This window comes from Colius striatus, chromosome 1 (genome assembly GCF_028858725.1).
Source record: "Colius striatus isolate bColStr4 chromosome 1, bColStr4.1.hap1, whole genome shotgun sequence".
Lineage (NCBI taxonomy): Eukaryota > Metazoa > Chordata > Aves > Coliiformes > Coliidae > Colius > Colius striatus.
The window spans coordinates 89,332,121-89,347,225 of NC_084759.1; the positions used below are offsets into that span (position 1 = coordinate 89,332,121).

The 15,105-nt window shown below is 44.1% G+C and overlaps 2 protein-coding genes across 18 annotated transcripts in view; one reads left to right on the forward strand and one right to left on the reverse strand.

Annotated features, from left to right (window-relative positions):
- FUNDC1 (FUN14 domain containing 1) overlaps positions 1-12,258 on the reverse strand; it is a 51,634-nt gene extending 39,376 nt beyond the window's left edge. The window contains exon 1 of the mRNA XM_062000325.1: positions 12,148-12,258. Within this exon, the coding sequence (XP_061856309.1) occupies positions 12,148-12,196 (49 nt within the window). The 5' untranslated portion in view covers positions 12,197-12,258. The remainder of the gene's footprint in view (positions 1-12,147) is intronic.
- Positions 12,259-13,388: 1,130 nt separating this feature from the next.
- The window catches only part of KDM6A (lysine demethylase 6A), a 150,212-nt gene continuing 148,495 nt past the window's right edge, over positions 13,389-15,105 (forward strand). For 5 of the 17 annotated variants that reach the window (XM_062000394.1, XM_062000430.1, XM_062000474.1 and 2 more), the window contains exons 1-2: positions 13,393-14,005; positions 14,262-14,325. In XM_062000394.1, the coding sequence (XP_061856378.1) occupies positions 13,845-14,005; positions 14,262-14,325 (225 nt within the window). In that variant the 5' untranslated portion in view covers positions 13,393-13,844. Of the gene's footprint in view, positions 14,006-14,261; positions 14,326-15,105 lie in introns of all 17 variants that reach the window. The other 12 variants (XM_062000365.1, XM_062000379.1, XM_062000450.1 and 9 more) reach the window with 4 other exon arrangements.

Here is a 15,105-nt window from a genome sequence, read left to right on the forward strand (position 1 = left end):
GTTTTGTGAAGGATTGTGCCTCAGACTATCAGGCCACTACCACATGCAAAATCATATGGAAGCAAAAGATGGTGTTGACAGAAAGACTTTGAGAAACTTCTCATATGGTGCCAGCCCTTCTTCTACCTACAGTAACTACATTACAGATAATTCCTCTCTTTTCCATGTGAATTTGAGACTATGCTACACCAGCAGTACCCAGACTTGCTGCTATGGCAAAGCTCATGGCTCAGCTTTGAGTGGCGATGACTTCCCTGACGCATTCAGAAGTTGGTCTCACAGGTACAACCGATGTGATTGGATCAAAATTGAACCTATGTTGGGTAGCACAATGAGGAAAATCAGGAAAGGCAAATATCAGAGGAGACTGTTATTGCAAGAACTATCCATGCAGGCTACTACTATTCCCTGACTGTATCTCAGAAAACAGAGTGGCTGTGAGTAGGCCAAATTAACCATTCAAGTAGGTCTCAAGCTCCTCCTGAGGAAAGGGCAATAGATTTTCCTGAAAAGGAGTCCTGAAGAAATGTAACAGGAAGCCTTTAATGATCTGCTTAAGAGGTAAGACAAAACATTGCTGGGTATCTCTTTGCAACTAAGTATCTTTTGTAATTGTTGGACTCTGTCCTAATTAGCTTTGATGTATCAGAGGACTGCTTTGAGAGCTGTTTGGTTAAAATGTTATGTTCTATTTCGTTTCAGATGTTCCACAAGTAACATTATTAGGCTTACCTTTTTGTTTATTCACCATACTATTTCTATGTGAGTAGAACATAGACACACAACTGTCCACCTTTATAAATGGGATTTATCTCATTCTATTTTAGCACTCATGCATCCACTGATTGCCTGAAAGCTGTATATAGTACCTTAAAGCATAGGTATATTTTAATCTTCATCTCTTTTTTAAAACACTTTTCAAGTGCCCAGTATTTTACTGTAAATTTGCCAAGTAATTCTATTAACAAACAAATAAATTAATCAAACTATCATATTTTCAGATTCCCTAGCTTCACTAGGAAGTCCAAAATACTGATGCTATTTTCATCTTGAACCTCTCGATTCATTGCAATTTAGATCAAGACACAAAATGGTCTATCTCATGCCTCTCACATCAAGAAGCTATTTATAGCACTCAACAGTTTATATTAAGCAAAACTTTGCTGAAATTGGAGGATGCAGTTACATCACACTTTGAGGATAGAAGTAAGAAGCAGTTGTACTTCTTGGAGTAATTAAAACAAAGCCTATGATACAACTCACTGCTCACGTGGCAAGCCAGATGACGACTGCAAATGAATTTTGCCAGGATCTGAATGCTAGAGCCTACTGACAGTACCCAATGTAACGAGTCAGGTATTCTTTAGAGTGGGTTTGTGTACCTCTGAGCAGAGGAGGATGTCACAAAATGAAAACAGACAGAAAAGTGCTAGAGCATTTTTTTTTCTAGAAAACATTTGGAACTTTGAACAGAAATTCTTCAGTTTCCTTCCATACTTCAAAACAACTCAGTTTCTGCAAAGGACTATGCCTCTATGTACTCCTGGTAATGAAATATGTTTGTTTGTGAAGAAACAGCAAGTTCAATAAATCTAATTTACTAAAGAAACCTATCTGCAAGACCATATAACTGTTTACGTCAAAAGAAGTAACAATGTTCCAGAAAAATAATCAGAAATTTCCATAAAGCAGACCTTCATTTCTCTCTCAAATAAAAAGTTAACCAATTTCCACACATTGCAACAAATAAGCCTGTACACTTCCATTTCCTCAATATATGCTTGGTTTCATTAAATTTTACTGAGCTAAATCTTATATATTTCTCATCAATATAAATTTGGCCAATCTGCAAAATCTGAAATACTCTCCCTGATGTAATTTTACTAGATGCACTGAAGTCATTAGCTGGTATTATTCTTCCATTTTAAATACCCATAGGCATGGTTCTAATCTTGCATACAACAGTTAAGCTTCTAATACAAACAATTACATGTTCATGGTGAAAAACTTTCTGAATATTAATGTACAGCAGGAATCATAGCCCATGTAGTAAGTCTGCAAAGCAAGACTTAGTAGCTGCAAGTTTAATTTTTGGTCTTTAACCCTTATGGTATTTACTGTTTATTTATCATTACTTTGAACACAGTCTTGATTTGACATCTTAGCTATGATTCCTACATTTCTGAATATGCATAATGGGAACATTTCAAAGCTGGGCTTAAGATTAGTTCAAGATAATCTTTACACTTTTGAACTTAAGAATTAAGATGTAAGACATTAAGCTATTTTAAAAACTTTTTGTAAATAGTACCAATTTCTAAAACACAGTACACGGGGGAAAAAAAAAGCAATGGATGAACAGTAACCAAATGAGAAAACCCTGTTAAATCTTCTCTTTAGAATGAAAGAAAAGTGCAGGTTATTTTCCTATAAAATTTAGCAATTGTATCACTCAGTAGATGCAGTTTCCTTTTTAGCGTTGCTAGCTGTGCAGAATCGTGCTCCTTTTGACCATGCTCCATTAAGAAAGATGTGTGTACACAGGTAATACAACATTCAAAAGGGTTATCTTAAAAACATGAGTTATTCCTCCTTGTGTGTGATCAGGGCTGTGACTTCCAGCAACAGCTGCTGCATCAATATGGGAACTGTACAAAAACAGAGCTTGTGGGAGCAATCAATAGCAATTTGTTCACCTCTCCCAACTCAAAATCTGATTAACTGGCAAGCAAATTAACAAGAGGTAGTGCAGTTAGTAGCAGGTCATAGAGGTTCCAGGCTTTTGTAATTTTTAACTTGGTTTTTCGTCTTGTGATAGAAATCTCTAGTCAACCTCAGAAGATACAATCATCTTACTCTGTTGTGCATCATTCAACTAGCTCTTCAGGCACTGTTAGGAACAGGTTTCACCTCCTCACAAAAGAATCTCAGGATTCATCACAGCAGCTGCCAGAAATTATGTAAGATTTATTAACACAAATTTTAATTGAATTCAGTATGCTATCCAATAATACAACCACTATATTATCTGTTCTGGCATTTAATTTCATATTAAATTTATGCTATTCTGAAGTATTTTTCAGTGTGCTACACAATACTGCATGTGAATAATCACGATAAAAGTTGTCTGGAAGTGGTTTTAACTTCCCCCTTGAAGTTTTTTTGTTGTGTTTTTGGGAGTGGGGGGCTGGCTGGTTGGTTTGTTTGTTTTTTTAACTGAGGTTACTTCAATGACTTGGCTTCAGTTTCCAGCTACAATCGGTACTGCTGAGGGATGACTGGAGCAAAATGCAGAGCAGACTGGTAGCAGTGGCTGACTGGGAAGGGCGCTTCAGAGGCAGGGTAGGTGCTATGGAACAAATGTGACCATGTTTGGAGGCACCTTCATGTTGGTTACACAGCTGTGTAATTTTTGACAAAGTGTTGTCACTGGTTTAACTAAGGCTGGGGAAAAAAAATCCAACCAAACAAGCATAATTTCTGCTTTTTTGCCAGACACCTTGTAATTTTAGCAGAACATTCATGTTTTAGACAACTAGTGGAAAATTCTGACAGCAACAGAAAAAAGAGCTGGAAAAAGTGACTAGCGGTCAAATCCACCTCGCATAAACAGCTGTCCCCTCTCCTCACCTGCTTGCTCCTGGCTCTCCAGCTGCTGCTGTGGTCTCCATTTCTTGTATGCTGCCAAACCACCCACCCGCATAGCAAACCCCTCCAACTGGCAGACAGAAATTGTAATCATCCTGTTTGTATTTTCCCTGCATTTTTTGTGGATCACTGACAGTGAGCATTTACACTGCAAAATTAGTAACCATAAATAGAAATATACTTGAAAAAAAATCAGTTGATTTGTAAAGGAGGCCTAAGAGTAGATTTTTAAGAGTTGTTCTTCACTGATGATGCACATAGTATTCGATTGTTTTTAGACTGAACAGAAGCATGAGCAGTGCAGGATGTCTTCTTTAGCATGGGCTGATGTAACAGAAACCAGGAACAACACTGAATTTACAAGAAAACCTGTTTCTTGCTCAGTTTCCTGAATAAAGGAGTTCTGATAAGCATTCAGACTTTTCAGGTTTATCTGAATCGATCCATTAAAAATGGGACTTGAATCTAACAAGTGCAGAGCAAGAAGTCTCTTCAGATGGTACTCTGTAACTTGCAGGGTCAAGTCCTTAGCAAGGTGGGGTTATTCATTAGAAATGCACCTGCACTGGAGGGATACATAATAAAAGCAAATCCACTTATTAAAAAACAGCTAATGACATAATTGGCAACAATAGTATTTAAGTTTTATAATAAAACATTTGTCTGCTGTTTTGTACAAGGAACAACTATAATCTGAGCGGGACCAATGTGAACTTAAGATTGTGACTCTCACTTTTAGATAGACTATCCTTGAGAAGAAATGTAGCCACGTACTTTCAAAACTTTGATGTCTTTAAAATAGTGCCAACTGCTTTAATATTTTTGTGGTATCTAGACAGCTATTGAGACTAGTAAAGTGGCAAACTTGGATGATCAGATATAAGCATGTGAATTCAATGCGGGTTGTGGTTTTTTTCATTCTTAATTGAGATGGAGGAATATTAGAGAGACTTTCTTCTTATTAAGAAGCCACTAGACAAACACTGATTTCATTGTGTGAAGATTTAAATGTACAACTTACAGTAAAATTTTGTGTATCCACTACTGGTAGGAAAACTACTGCTTTAACCACTGCAAGGCTTTGGAAAATATTCCTAGTAGAGCTGCCCTCTGCTGCCCTTTCCCAAGAGACCACTCTCCCATTGAGAGCAATAGCAATTTCCTTCCTCTCACCTGGCTTTCCATTTGGGACTACATATCCATGGAGAGAAACAGTATGCTTTAAGTTTCCTCACAAGAGTAAACCACCACAGGACTCATTTACAGACCAAAGCAAAACAAACCACCAGAGAAGAACTGCTGGCACACTGACTTCAGTAGTATTGAGTGTATTTATAGAAACAACTGCAAATATCTAAACAGAAACAAAACCATACCTTGAGAAATTTTCAGGTAAGAAATTGTTTGAAACTGGCAATTTCCTGCTGATGGCTAGGGGAAGGAAGGGAAAATGTATACGTAAAGGCAGTATTAGCTTTGGGTTTTATGAATGTCAAGTTTACAGTAAAAACTGCTTGTCCTCCTCACGCCCTCCTGATTATTCTCAGCTGTTAGAGACCTGATGCAAATCTTATTAAAGAAGATACAGTGGAGCATGAACAACCAGAGAGCTTTTAAGTAGAATACACCTTCCGATAGTAGCAATTTTATGGAAAAAAAAATCAAATTTCAGTTTGGTGTTTTAGTATAGGACTTGTTTTACCTTCCAGTCACACATGATGAACAAGTTCATATGCTATGGGTAAAACTCTGCTCCTTATTCACTGAGTCCCATGCATAAAACAAGATGGGATGCCACCTTCTTTTGATAATAAGACAAGAAATAGAGTTACATGCCCTACAGTGACAGTCTTCAAATTTAATAATCATGTTTTACTTTATTTGAAATGCCTCCTGGTTCACCAGTTGCTCTAAGGGACTCCTGAACTGTGTTTAGACAAGGATAGAGAATTACCATCATCTGTTTTCAATAAATGTACGACGGAGCTTCCTGAGGCACTGCCTTAACTCCAGGTAAGACACACTCACTGCCACAGAGCCCCTTCTGCTATTTGCATCTTTAAAACTTTGGTCCATAAATGATTACAAGTTGTAATATATAACATTACTTGTGCAAATTACCAGTTGCTTCATAAACAGATGTAGTAGGAAATGGACAAGAAAGACTCAGAGACTACAACTAAAATAGTTTTTCACATTGGTGATTGAAGATTTTATCATTGTAGACATTTGAAAGAATGCTAAGAAAAACCAACACAGAATACTCGAGGCTTTAAAAATTATTAGTTCTCAGATACTTTTTTGAAAACATTTGTCTATAAAGCACTAAATTAAATCCAGTAAAAGCATGTGACATCCTCTGCTTTACGAGAAATACAAAAAATACCAGATAATAATGTGTCTTGGATAATATTGCATTCTGTACGAGGATTTACAAAAGTAAACAAGATATCCATTCACCTAGTTCACCAAGCATGATAAACAGATCCTTTCAAATGTTTATACAAAAAAACACCCCAAACCTTTGCTTTGCTTCAGAGTTGTTTTAGAAATGTTATTTACTTGTTTTTACATACAAGCCGGAAAAACAGCAGGCTACAAAGGTCTTAGCCTAGCATCTTATATTAAGTCAATATATATATAAATACCTTGCCATCAAAACACAAGGGTGCTTTTTTCTTTTCCCCTCCTTGACAGCATTTGCCAAATTCTATAAAGCTACAGGGGAACTACAATTTCCATTCTGAAGACAAGATTTTATTATCAGCTTCTCAACAGTGGTATTAATATCCTGCACAGTCATGAAGGCAAGAACTCCCACTTTTTTTTGCACTGTTTCTGAAAAGCTGAGATATTCATTCATGATCATCTTCTGTCAAATGTGTGACCTCTTTAGGAGGTCTTATATCGTAAGCTGCTATACCCAGTTCCTAGTGGGAGGGCAGACACCTACTGACACTATTAACATAAATGAAAGCATTCCCACACCTGGAATACACATCAATGGACACAGACAAAACTGCTGGGGGGGAGTGGGGGTGGAGAAGGAATGGGCATGATAAAAAAAAATATAATCTAACAGAAGTACTATAAAGGAACCACTTCCTGGACAAGTGTAATTTTTCATTTTATCTCTTTCTCCAACTCTGCAGAAATTGTCGATTAGTAAAATATTAGAGATCTACAGAGTGCAAAAAAATACGATCCTGTGATAGCTCTTTTAGTAGCCACTTCTTCTACTGGTAGAACTTAAGCAAAGAGGTGTGTGTGTGTGTTGATATACAGAGCAAACCTACAGAAGAAAAAACCCAAAATCTGAATTTCATGAAATGGCTCAAAATACAGTTGTTTCTATATACAAATCCATGGTTTTCCACGATTGAATTGTTGACACATTGTTTATTATTTTTCAATAAGTAATAATTCCTTTGAAGTTTCTATTGCTTAAGGGAAATGTTATGACTTCTGCTGACATACTGCACCGTGATGGATATGACTGCTTAGCTGATAACTGTGTGTACTTCTTTGGACTATGAATTACCACTCCAATTCCAGATGAATTCAAGCATTACGCCTTTCAGATACAATTCAAGTTTCAAAATCAAACTAACCAAGGGGAGAAGAACACAACAGACAAAAATGACTGTATGTTTCAAGTAAGACAGAATAATACTAAGTAAGGTCTATAACTAAAGCATTTAATAATTACTAGGTTTTTTTTTACACTGTCATCAAGAGGAACTATCTTCATGATAATAATGCATTTCCTAGATCGGCTCACGTTTACACCCCTCACCACCCAAAGTTAATAAGGTGTTTCTGAGATTGAAGAGGAATTTTTTCATCAACACAGTGACTAAAAGTGTAGAAAAGATTTTTCTCCCACACATTTTCTAGTTTTAATAATAATTCTTCTAAACATTTATTGTTTTTCCTTATAGCTAGTAAAAGCATTTGACTTTTTTGTGTAGTTTGGAGGAAGAATAACCAAAACATCATGGGTTTTAGATCTGTTTCCACTACCTTCTTCAACACTATCCACTGTTCAAAACAGAACATGGATCATTGCACAACACTCATCAGAACTTTCATAAGGGTAGCACAGGGAACATGCAAATTGCAGATCATTTTATTATGAACTTCTGGATAATACACTAAAGCACAAAAACGAAGTACTGCAGGGTTTTTTGTTCTCAATTTCAAGAACAATGTAATTTAGTAATTTAAGCTTTTCTGCTTCTATTTAGGAGTAAATAAAGAGCACTAAGAAAAAAAGATGCAGAAAAAAAACCCCGACCCTGTTAATGAATACAGAAGGTTAAACGAAGGGGCTACTTTCTCCCTGACTAACCTATTGACAGGTTGTATTAGTCTATGCTGCTTTCTTTTATATGCCCAATAGTCACATATTTCAGGGAGCCTGACTACAATCTGGCAAAGTGGCAATAACACAAGCATTAGATTTATATTTTATAAGACACAAAATGGCATCCTGTGGATTCTTTTGGTTTGCCTTTTTATTTGCTGTTTTTAAGTATGCATCCCTTGTCACACAAATTCAAGCTTGTTGTCTTGTCACGTATCTCTTGGGCTACAGCAAAAGGGTTTGCCTTATAGTTAGAAGTCCTCTGAGCTACTATAAACATAATGACGACTCCACACCTGGAATACCTGTTGGTTTTTAAAAAAACATCAGTGTCAGTAGAGATCACGTGTACATCCTGAGCTGCCTCATACTACTGTGTGAACATGTAAGGATATGACTGCTACTGTCACTTCCCAAGCAGCTCATAGCTTGCAGCAGCAAAGAACTTAAAAAAACAGGAATGAAAAAACAATTTGAACTGATAGGCCTAACTTCAAGCATAATAATTTTTCTAGGAGCTGAAATAATGACTTGTGCTGTAGGTGACTAGAAAGTATGTCTTACACTATAACAGAACATGAGATTTCAATTGCATCCAGCAGGGAGTGATATATTGCTCATTCAAACTTGCTGCCTGACTTGGAAGTCACACCAAATAGGTTAGTAATAACTGACAGATTCTGTTGATTACTATTCTTAAAAATAAGTATATATCTGAGAATGGATATGATAAGGAGGTCACTGACAGAACAGCAGTCATCCATAAAAAACACACAGTGACACAGAAAAACTTCATGGAGCAAGTCTCACTTTTCAGTACACTTGATATGGCTGTGGAAGCATTGTACCAAACCTCTGCCCTTCTAAAGAACAAGAGCTATAGAGACATAGAATTTGAGAATTGAGAGCCAGATTTATCCAGCAAAGAATGTAGCTTTGAGAAAGGGCTTCCTCCATTAGCTTGCCCATACTGAAAGGTGTATAAAGAAGCTCAGACTTCAGACTACAGATGGTGTGTATTGAAGTAACTACCTTTAGAAAAGAAAGTATTATTTTTGTATGATACTGTAACATAACATCCATAGCGTTCAACAAAAAGCGAGCAGCTCCACATCTTGACTTGTAAGAAGATCACGTACGACTAAAATGAACCAGCATGGCATACTTCCACCAGGTAATCCTTTTCAGTTTAAATCCACGGCCATCTTTAAGGAAATGTACACATTAAAAATTTTTAGTTTATGAATCCATTTGCTCCCCCATATTTTGCATATAAGCAGCCTAAAACGTTTTACAATTTGAAGACCAAGTATTTTTTTAAGGTATAAAGGTCTCCAGAAAAATATACAGAATTTACGGGGCTCTGATTTCTAATGAACTGCTACTTTGTCTTGTCCCAGAATGTGGCATCAGAAAAAGGAGATCAGGCCTTGCCTGTTTGTCATACAGGAGACCTGTAACAAGGAGCTTCACGCTTTGTGAGAAGCAGCATTCTTAATACTAGCTAGCATGTATTGTAGCAAACAAACCTCCAATCAGGACTTCTATTAACACATTTACATTGAATTTCTGGTGAATATTCATGACAGACTACCATATCCTTGCTCATAAGATGAGGTAGGATCAGCACCATCTCCAAAAAGGTCTTCCCTTAATTGACAATGACAAATTACTGCTGGAGCTGATGGCGGGGAGAAGCGATATTGCTATGAGAGTAAAAAGGAGATCTAGAGCACATTACCCATTCCCTGCTCATGGTATATGAAGTTATATTCCTGAGACTAAGTTTCTGTAGATATGTTCAGGCTTGTCTTACTTGCCAACGAATCTGGATGCTTGTGATACCACAACCACCTTGGACATCAAGTGGGACAACAGCTTGAACCCCTTGAAGCTGAATCTTCCATACTAACTTTTTTTGCAGCAATTTCAGGAGCTGCTTTTTGGCTTCATGCTTTCAGCTTAAGATGTCAGGCCATGTGTATTTATTTACAAGAATGTTAGAATTAACTTTTGCTGCTCCTAACATTGCTTTTCATGAAGTGTCACATTAACTTTGCACCTCAATTTCAAGCTGCAGAAAATGACCAGCATGACAAACACCTACTTGGAACACAGAGTTCTCTTTGCAACTCTGCACATATTAACAGCATTTGGTCTCTTAACAGATTGGGCAAGTCTTGCAGGATGACAAGGCAACACTTGGCAGAGTATACAGGAATACACAAAAAAACTGCTGTATGGCAAATTAACAAGGTGAAAACATACAGGAAAGGGAGATTCAAAGAGTACTGTTCATTCCAAGAGTTTTATTGGTCCACAACTTACACACAGAAGGTGGCAAAGCGCTTCTAGAGACTCACAGATTACTTTAAAATTTAAACTAAGCTAAAACCTAATGAGCTAACTAATACTTGATACAGAACAACACTATAGTCTCCTTCTTTCATCTTAAGAATTTAAGACAATATTCCTGAGGTCAGCTTCCAGGGCATATCTCAGAGGCAGGGGCCCGAATCACCCTTGTCTGAAATAGTCCCTCTCTCCTTTCATACAGGTGACAGTGTATCAATGTTAGCTCCCAAAACTGTTAGCTGTTTACAAGGGCAGAGAGTGTTAGTTTCAGTACGCATCTTCAAACTTTTCTTGAAGCTCAGGTTTGGATACGTTTTGAAGAGTTGAAACAATAAGTAAGCATTTATGGCACCTCTTATGTCATCCAAACAGTAATTCAAATTAAAAAGGCAACTGGAAATTCAATTCCAGCAATACGGTAATTTAGAAGTTGCCTTCCATGTATCAATAAATAGTTTTGTCTACTAGCCTTTCTGTCAATTTATACTCAGGATACTGCAAAGTGGAAACATAAGACCTCATAGTCAAAAACTTCAGAAATAAGATGTGCTCAGATATTTTATTTTTGGCACATTAACCATCAGTAACAGTAGAATTCTTGGCCCCAAGCCGGGCACCTAAGGAAGTAGTGATGAGAAAATATGTGACTGAAAAGCTACGTAAAATAGAGACAAAAACAGATATTTCATCATAGCTCTGTTTTCACTATTCATAGACCATGGCCTACTCACAGAATCAAAATTAACTTGGTTTATATCTGGACTCCCAACTCAAAACTACTGCAAATGCCCATCTCTTATACTGAATATTCTAACCAAGTAGCTGCCATCAATTTTATGAAGATATACAACCTTATTAAGTTTAGGTGTTTTTTTTTCTAACTGCATTTGCATCAGAAAGTATGGCTGCTTGTCAAGATTCTGCCTGTAAGAAGAGCATGGACACACTCAAACTTTGTGTCTTTTTCATTATTCAAGGCTTTGTCTTGACCAGATGTCAGTAGGCTGGGAAGTAGTGTAGGCCACATACTCTTCTGCCATTGCTATAAAGACCATTGGGACCAAAACCATTTGAGGATCCATTTAGAAACCATCACTGACACATGAATGTTCTCTGTAACACCCAGAGAGACAGAAACATACTCCATTTTCTTGAGTACATGAACTGATGGCAGCAATTAAAAAAAGGAGGAACAGAACCAGCAAGCACCAGCATTGTGATTGAAAACCCCCTGTATTGTTTGGCTTTTGACTTTATTAATCTAATTCCCAAAGGCAGTTAATAGCTTCACTGATGTTTTAGAACACCTGGTAGTCATAAAACATGCCCCACTCTGAAAGTACACTGAACCGGCATAGAACCCTGACTAATCATGGGGCTTCGGCTAGACATTGCAGAAGAGATACAGTGCCATTATAGATTGTTGCTGATACAGCAATACAAGCAGAGGACTGTGCCAACATGTCTGTGCAGAAGGCTGATCTCCTCATAAGCACCGCAGCAGAACTGTGACCTAATGATTTTCAAAAGCCTCGCTGAGAAAACCCTTGAGCTTCTTGGCTGTAGGGGCAAGTTAATGGGGCTGTAAAGGAAAAGCAGGGCCCTGGTGGTGCTGGGTAAACTATGCAAGGTCAAGGAATCATGTAAACCCAGGTAACAGCTAAGTCACAAGGAAGACTGAGGGCAGGTATGACCTCGTCAAGGAGGGACCTTATCAGCAGAGCACGTGCAGCCCCATTTTCCCTCCAGCGTCCAAATAAATACAGAGATTTACTCACGCGGGAGACGCTTGCGGAAGCCCAACTTTCGGTCCTTCCTACGAACCATCCCCCTCTCCCTCCCGCTGCACCGCGCCTACCGGCCCGTGGCCGAGGCGCCTCATGCAGCACCCAGCCCGGACGCGGCGATGGCGCCGGAGACCCCGCCCTCACGCCCGCGGCCCGCCGCAGCCTCGCGAGACCGCACCGTCCCCCGCCGCCCGCCCCGCGCCACGTGACGGCCACGGGGCTCGCGCCGGCGGGCGCCGCTCCACCTGTCAGTGGCTGCCGGGTGGAGGAGAGGCGACTTCCCCCTCGGCGCCCCGCTCCTCCCCCCTTTTCCCCGCACGCAGCACGCCTGGGGCCCCGCCACGCGCTCATCCGTTGGCGGGCCAACGGCCGCTACCGAGCGGCAACAGGGCAGTCCCTACCCCCCGCTGAAAGCGGGCGGCAACGAAAGCCGCAGGCCGGACACTGACGCTGCCGCCGCTTCCTAGGGCGGGTGAAAGCAACTGCCGTGCCACAGGGCCCGTTCTCGCTTCGGCGGCTGCCGCCACCCTTCCGCACGGGCGTTACCCCCACGCAACCACCCGCTCAGGAGGCGGCTTCTTCTCCCGCGGCCCGAGCCAGCACCGTCGTTGCTCCCCATGCGGGGAAGCCATTATTATCCGGTTGTGCCAAGAACGCCACGCCCCGCGCCCAAGCCAGGGCGGGCGAGCAAGCGCGACTCCGCTTGGCAAATGCGGTGTGGCCCTCACTTGCTATGCAACCGGGCAAGACCCGCTTCCTGAGGGGCATCCACTCCCCCGGCCCGGAGCCCCCGTTACGTAACTCCGCCCTGGAGCGGAGCGCAGTCCCTCCTCCTAATACCCGCCGCTCCCGAAAACTACCCCCCTCCCATTCCCTGCTTTCTCGTCCTCTAGTTTTTAAAGGCGCACACTAATGCTACTGGCGCTGGGTAATCGAAAAGCTCTTCTGACTGACGGCCTGTCCGACCTGTCATATGCCGCGAATCCCCGAATCCCGCCCCCTCCCTCAGACGCCGGCCATTGGAATGAGGCCGGTGAGGAGGCGGGCGTCGAAGGCCAACCAAGCCGAAGTGCAGCGGTGGAAGAGCGCTATGACTGACGTAAGTCAACAAAGGTCACGTGCAGCCCCGCGGAGGCGGCGATTGGCTGCGTGGGCCCGGGCGGGCGGGCGGGGAATGGGGGGGGGGGGGGGGTCACGGTGGCGGCGTGGGGTTCGCTGTGTGACACAATTACAACAACTTTGGGCAGCTGCTGGGGAAGTTTGTACGGGCGGCAAACACACCCCGCGCGGCAGGGCGGGCGGGGCCCTTGTCACCCCGGCTCCCCGCACCCCTCGCCACCGGGGCGAGCGGCGCCGCGGCGATGTAAACACCGCTCCGCCGCCATCCGCCGCATCAGCCGCCGCCTCCTCCTCCTCCCCCCCCCCCCACCCCTCCCCCGAGTCTCCAGCGCTGGGGCTCCCTCCCTCCCCCCTCCCTCCTCCTCCGAGCAGCGGGGCTTCCCCCCGCCTCCCTCCCTCTCCCCTCCCTCCCTCCCTCTCTCCCTCCCCCTCCCTGCCGGCTGTTGTTGTTGTAATAAAAGTTGTGGTGTGTGTGTGTGTCGGGCACCCCGCCCCGCCCGGCGCTGGGGGGTGTTGGGGGCGCGCAGGGGGGGGGGGTTGCGATCGTGAGTTAATTACGCTGCGTTTCCATGAAATCGTGCGGAGTGTCGCTCGCCGCCGCCGCCGCCTCTGCTGCTCCTTTCGGTGATGAGGAAAAGAAAATGGCGGCGGGGAAAGCGAGCGGCCAGAGCGAGGAGGACTTCGCCAGCTTGACAGCCGAGGAGAGAGAAGCTCTATCCGGCCTCGACAGGTACCCGCTCCCCACTCCGCCCCGGCCGCCTCCGTGTCCCGGCTCGGCCCGCGCTCCCTCTGTGTCCCCCCCCTCCCCTGCCCGCGGCTCCCCGCTCGGGAGTGCGTGTGTGCCCGTGTGCGGGCTCCCGGCCCCCGCCGCCGCGCTCTGCCCTTGCCCGCCGGGAGCGAGCCTGCCTGCCTGCCCGTGCGGGGGGCTGACTCTCGCTAACGCTTGTGCCTCTCTCCCCTCCCTCTCGCTCGCTCCCCTTCTGCAGCCGACTGTTCGGATTTCTGAGGCTTCATGAAGATGGCGCCAGAACGAAGGCCTTGCTGTTAAAGGTAAGCGCGAGGGTGGATGCGGAGCGGGACTGGGGGGGGAAAGGAAGGGGGGGGAGGGGAGGGAGCGGGCCCGGCCCAGCCGCCCCCTCCCTTCGGTCCCCTGGGTCCACACGGTGAGTGTGTGCGTGCGAGTGTGCATCTGGGTGCGAGAGTGTGTGCGTGCGGGGCGGCCGCCACATCCGCGGGCGCACGTCCCCCCAGGCTGCAGGGCGCTCCGCCTCACCCCCTGCCGTGGTCTCCCCACGCGTCGCTGCTGCCTTTGCCCCCCTCCCCCTCTTATATCCCCCACGCGGAGTCGGCGCGGCCCTCCGCGCGGGAGGGAGTCGAGCGGGGCCGGGTGTGGGATGGGGAGAGCGCGGCCTTGCGGGCTCCGCTCCGGACACTTTGCGGGTGTTCGTCCAGCCCCGGGACGGGAAAGTGCCTGCGCGCCGGGGACGGAGCCCTGGGACCGGAGCAAACGCCGAGCGGCTCGGCTCGGAGGGGGAGGGGGGCGCGGGGGCGGGAGACGGGGGGAGGAGGAGGAGGAGGAGGCGATGGGGGGGAGGGCGCGCGCGAGGCGCTGCTGACGTTGGCCTCTCCCCGGACCCTCCCTCGTGATTTTCGCCCCGCGCGGCGGGGGCTGGCTGCTGAGCGCGCCCAGCCCGGTGGCGGTTGCGCCTCGCGGCGCGGCGAAGGCGGGGAGGTGGGGAAAGCTGACCCGGACGGAGCGGGGTGGGCCCGGGGCGGGCGCGGCGCTGAGCGGCTCCCGGAGCCCGGCGCCGAGTGACTTGTTTACTCTCC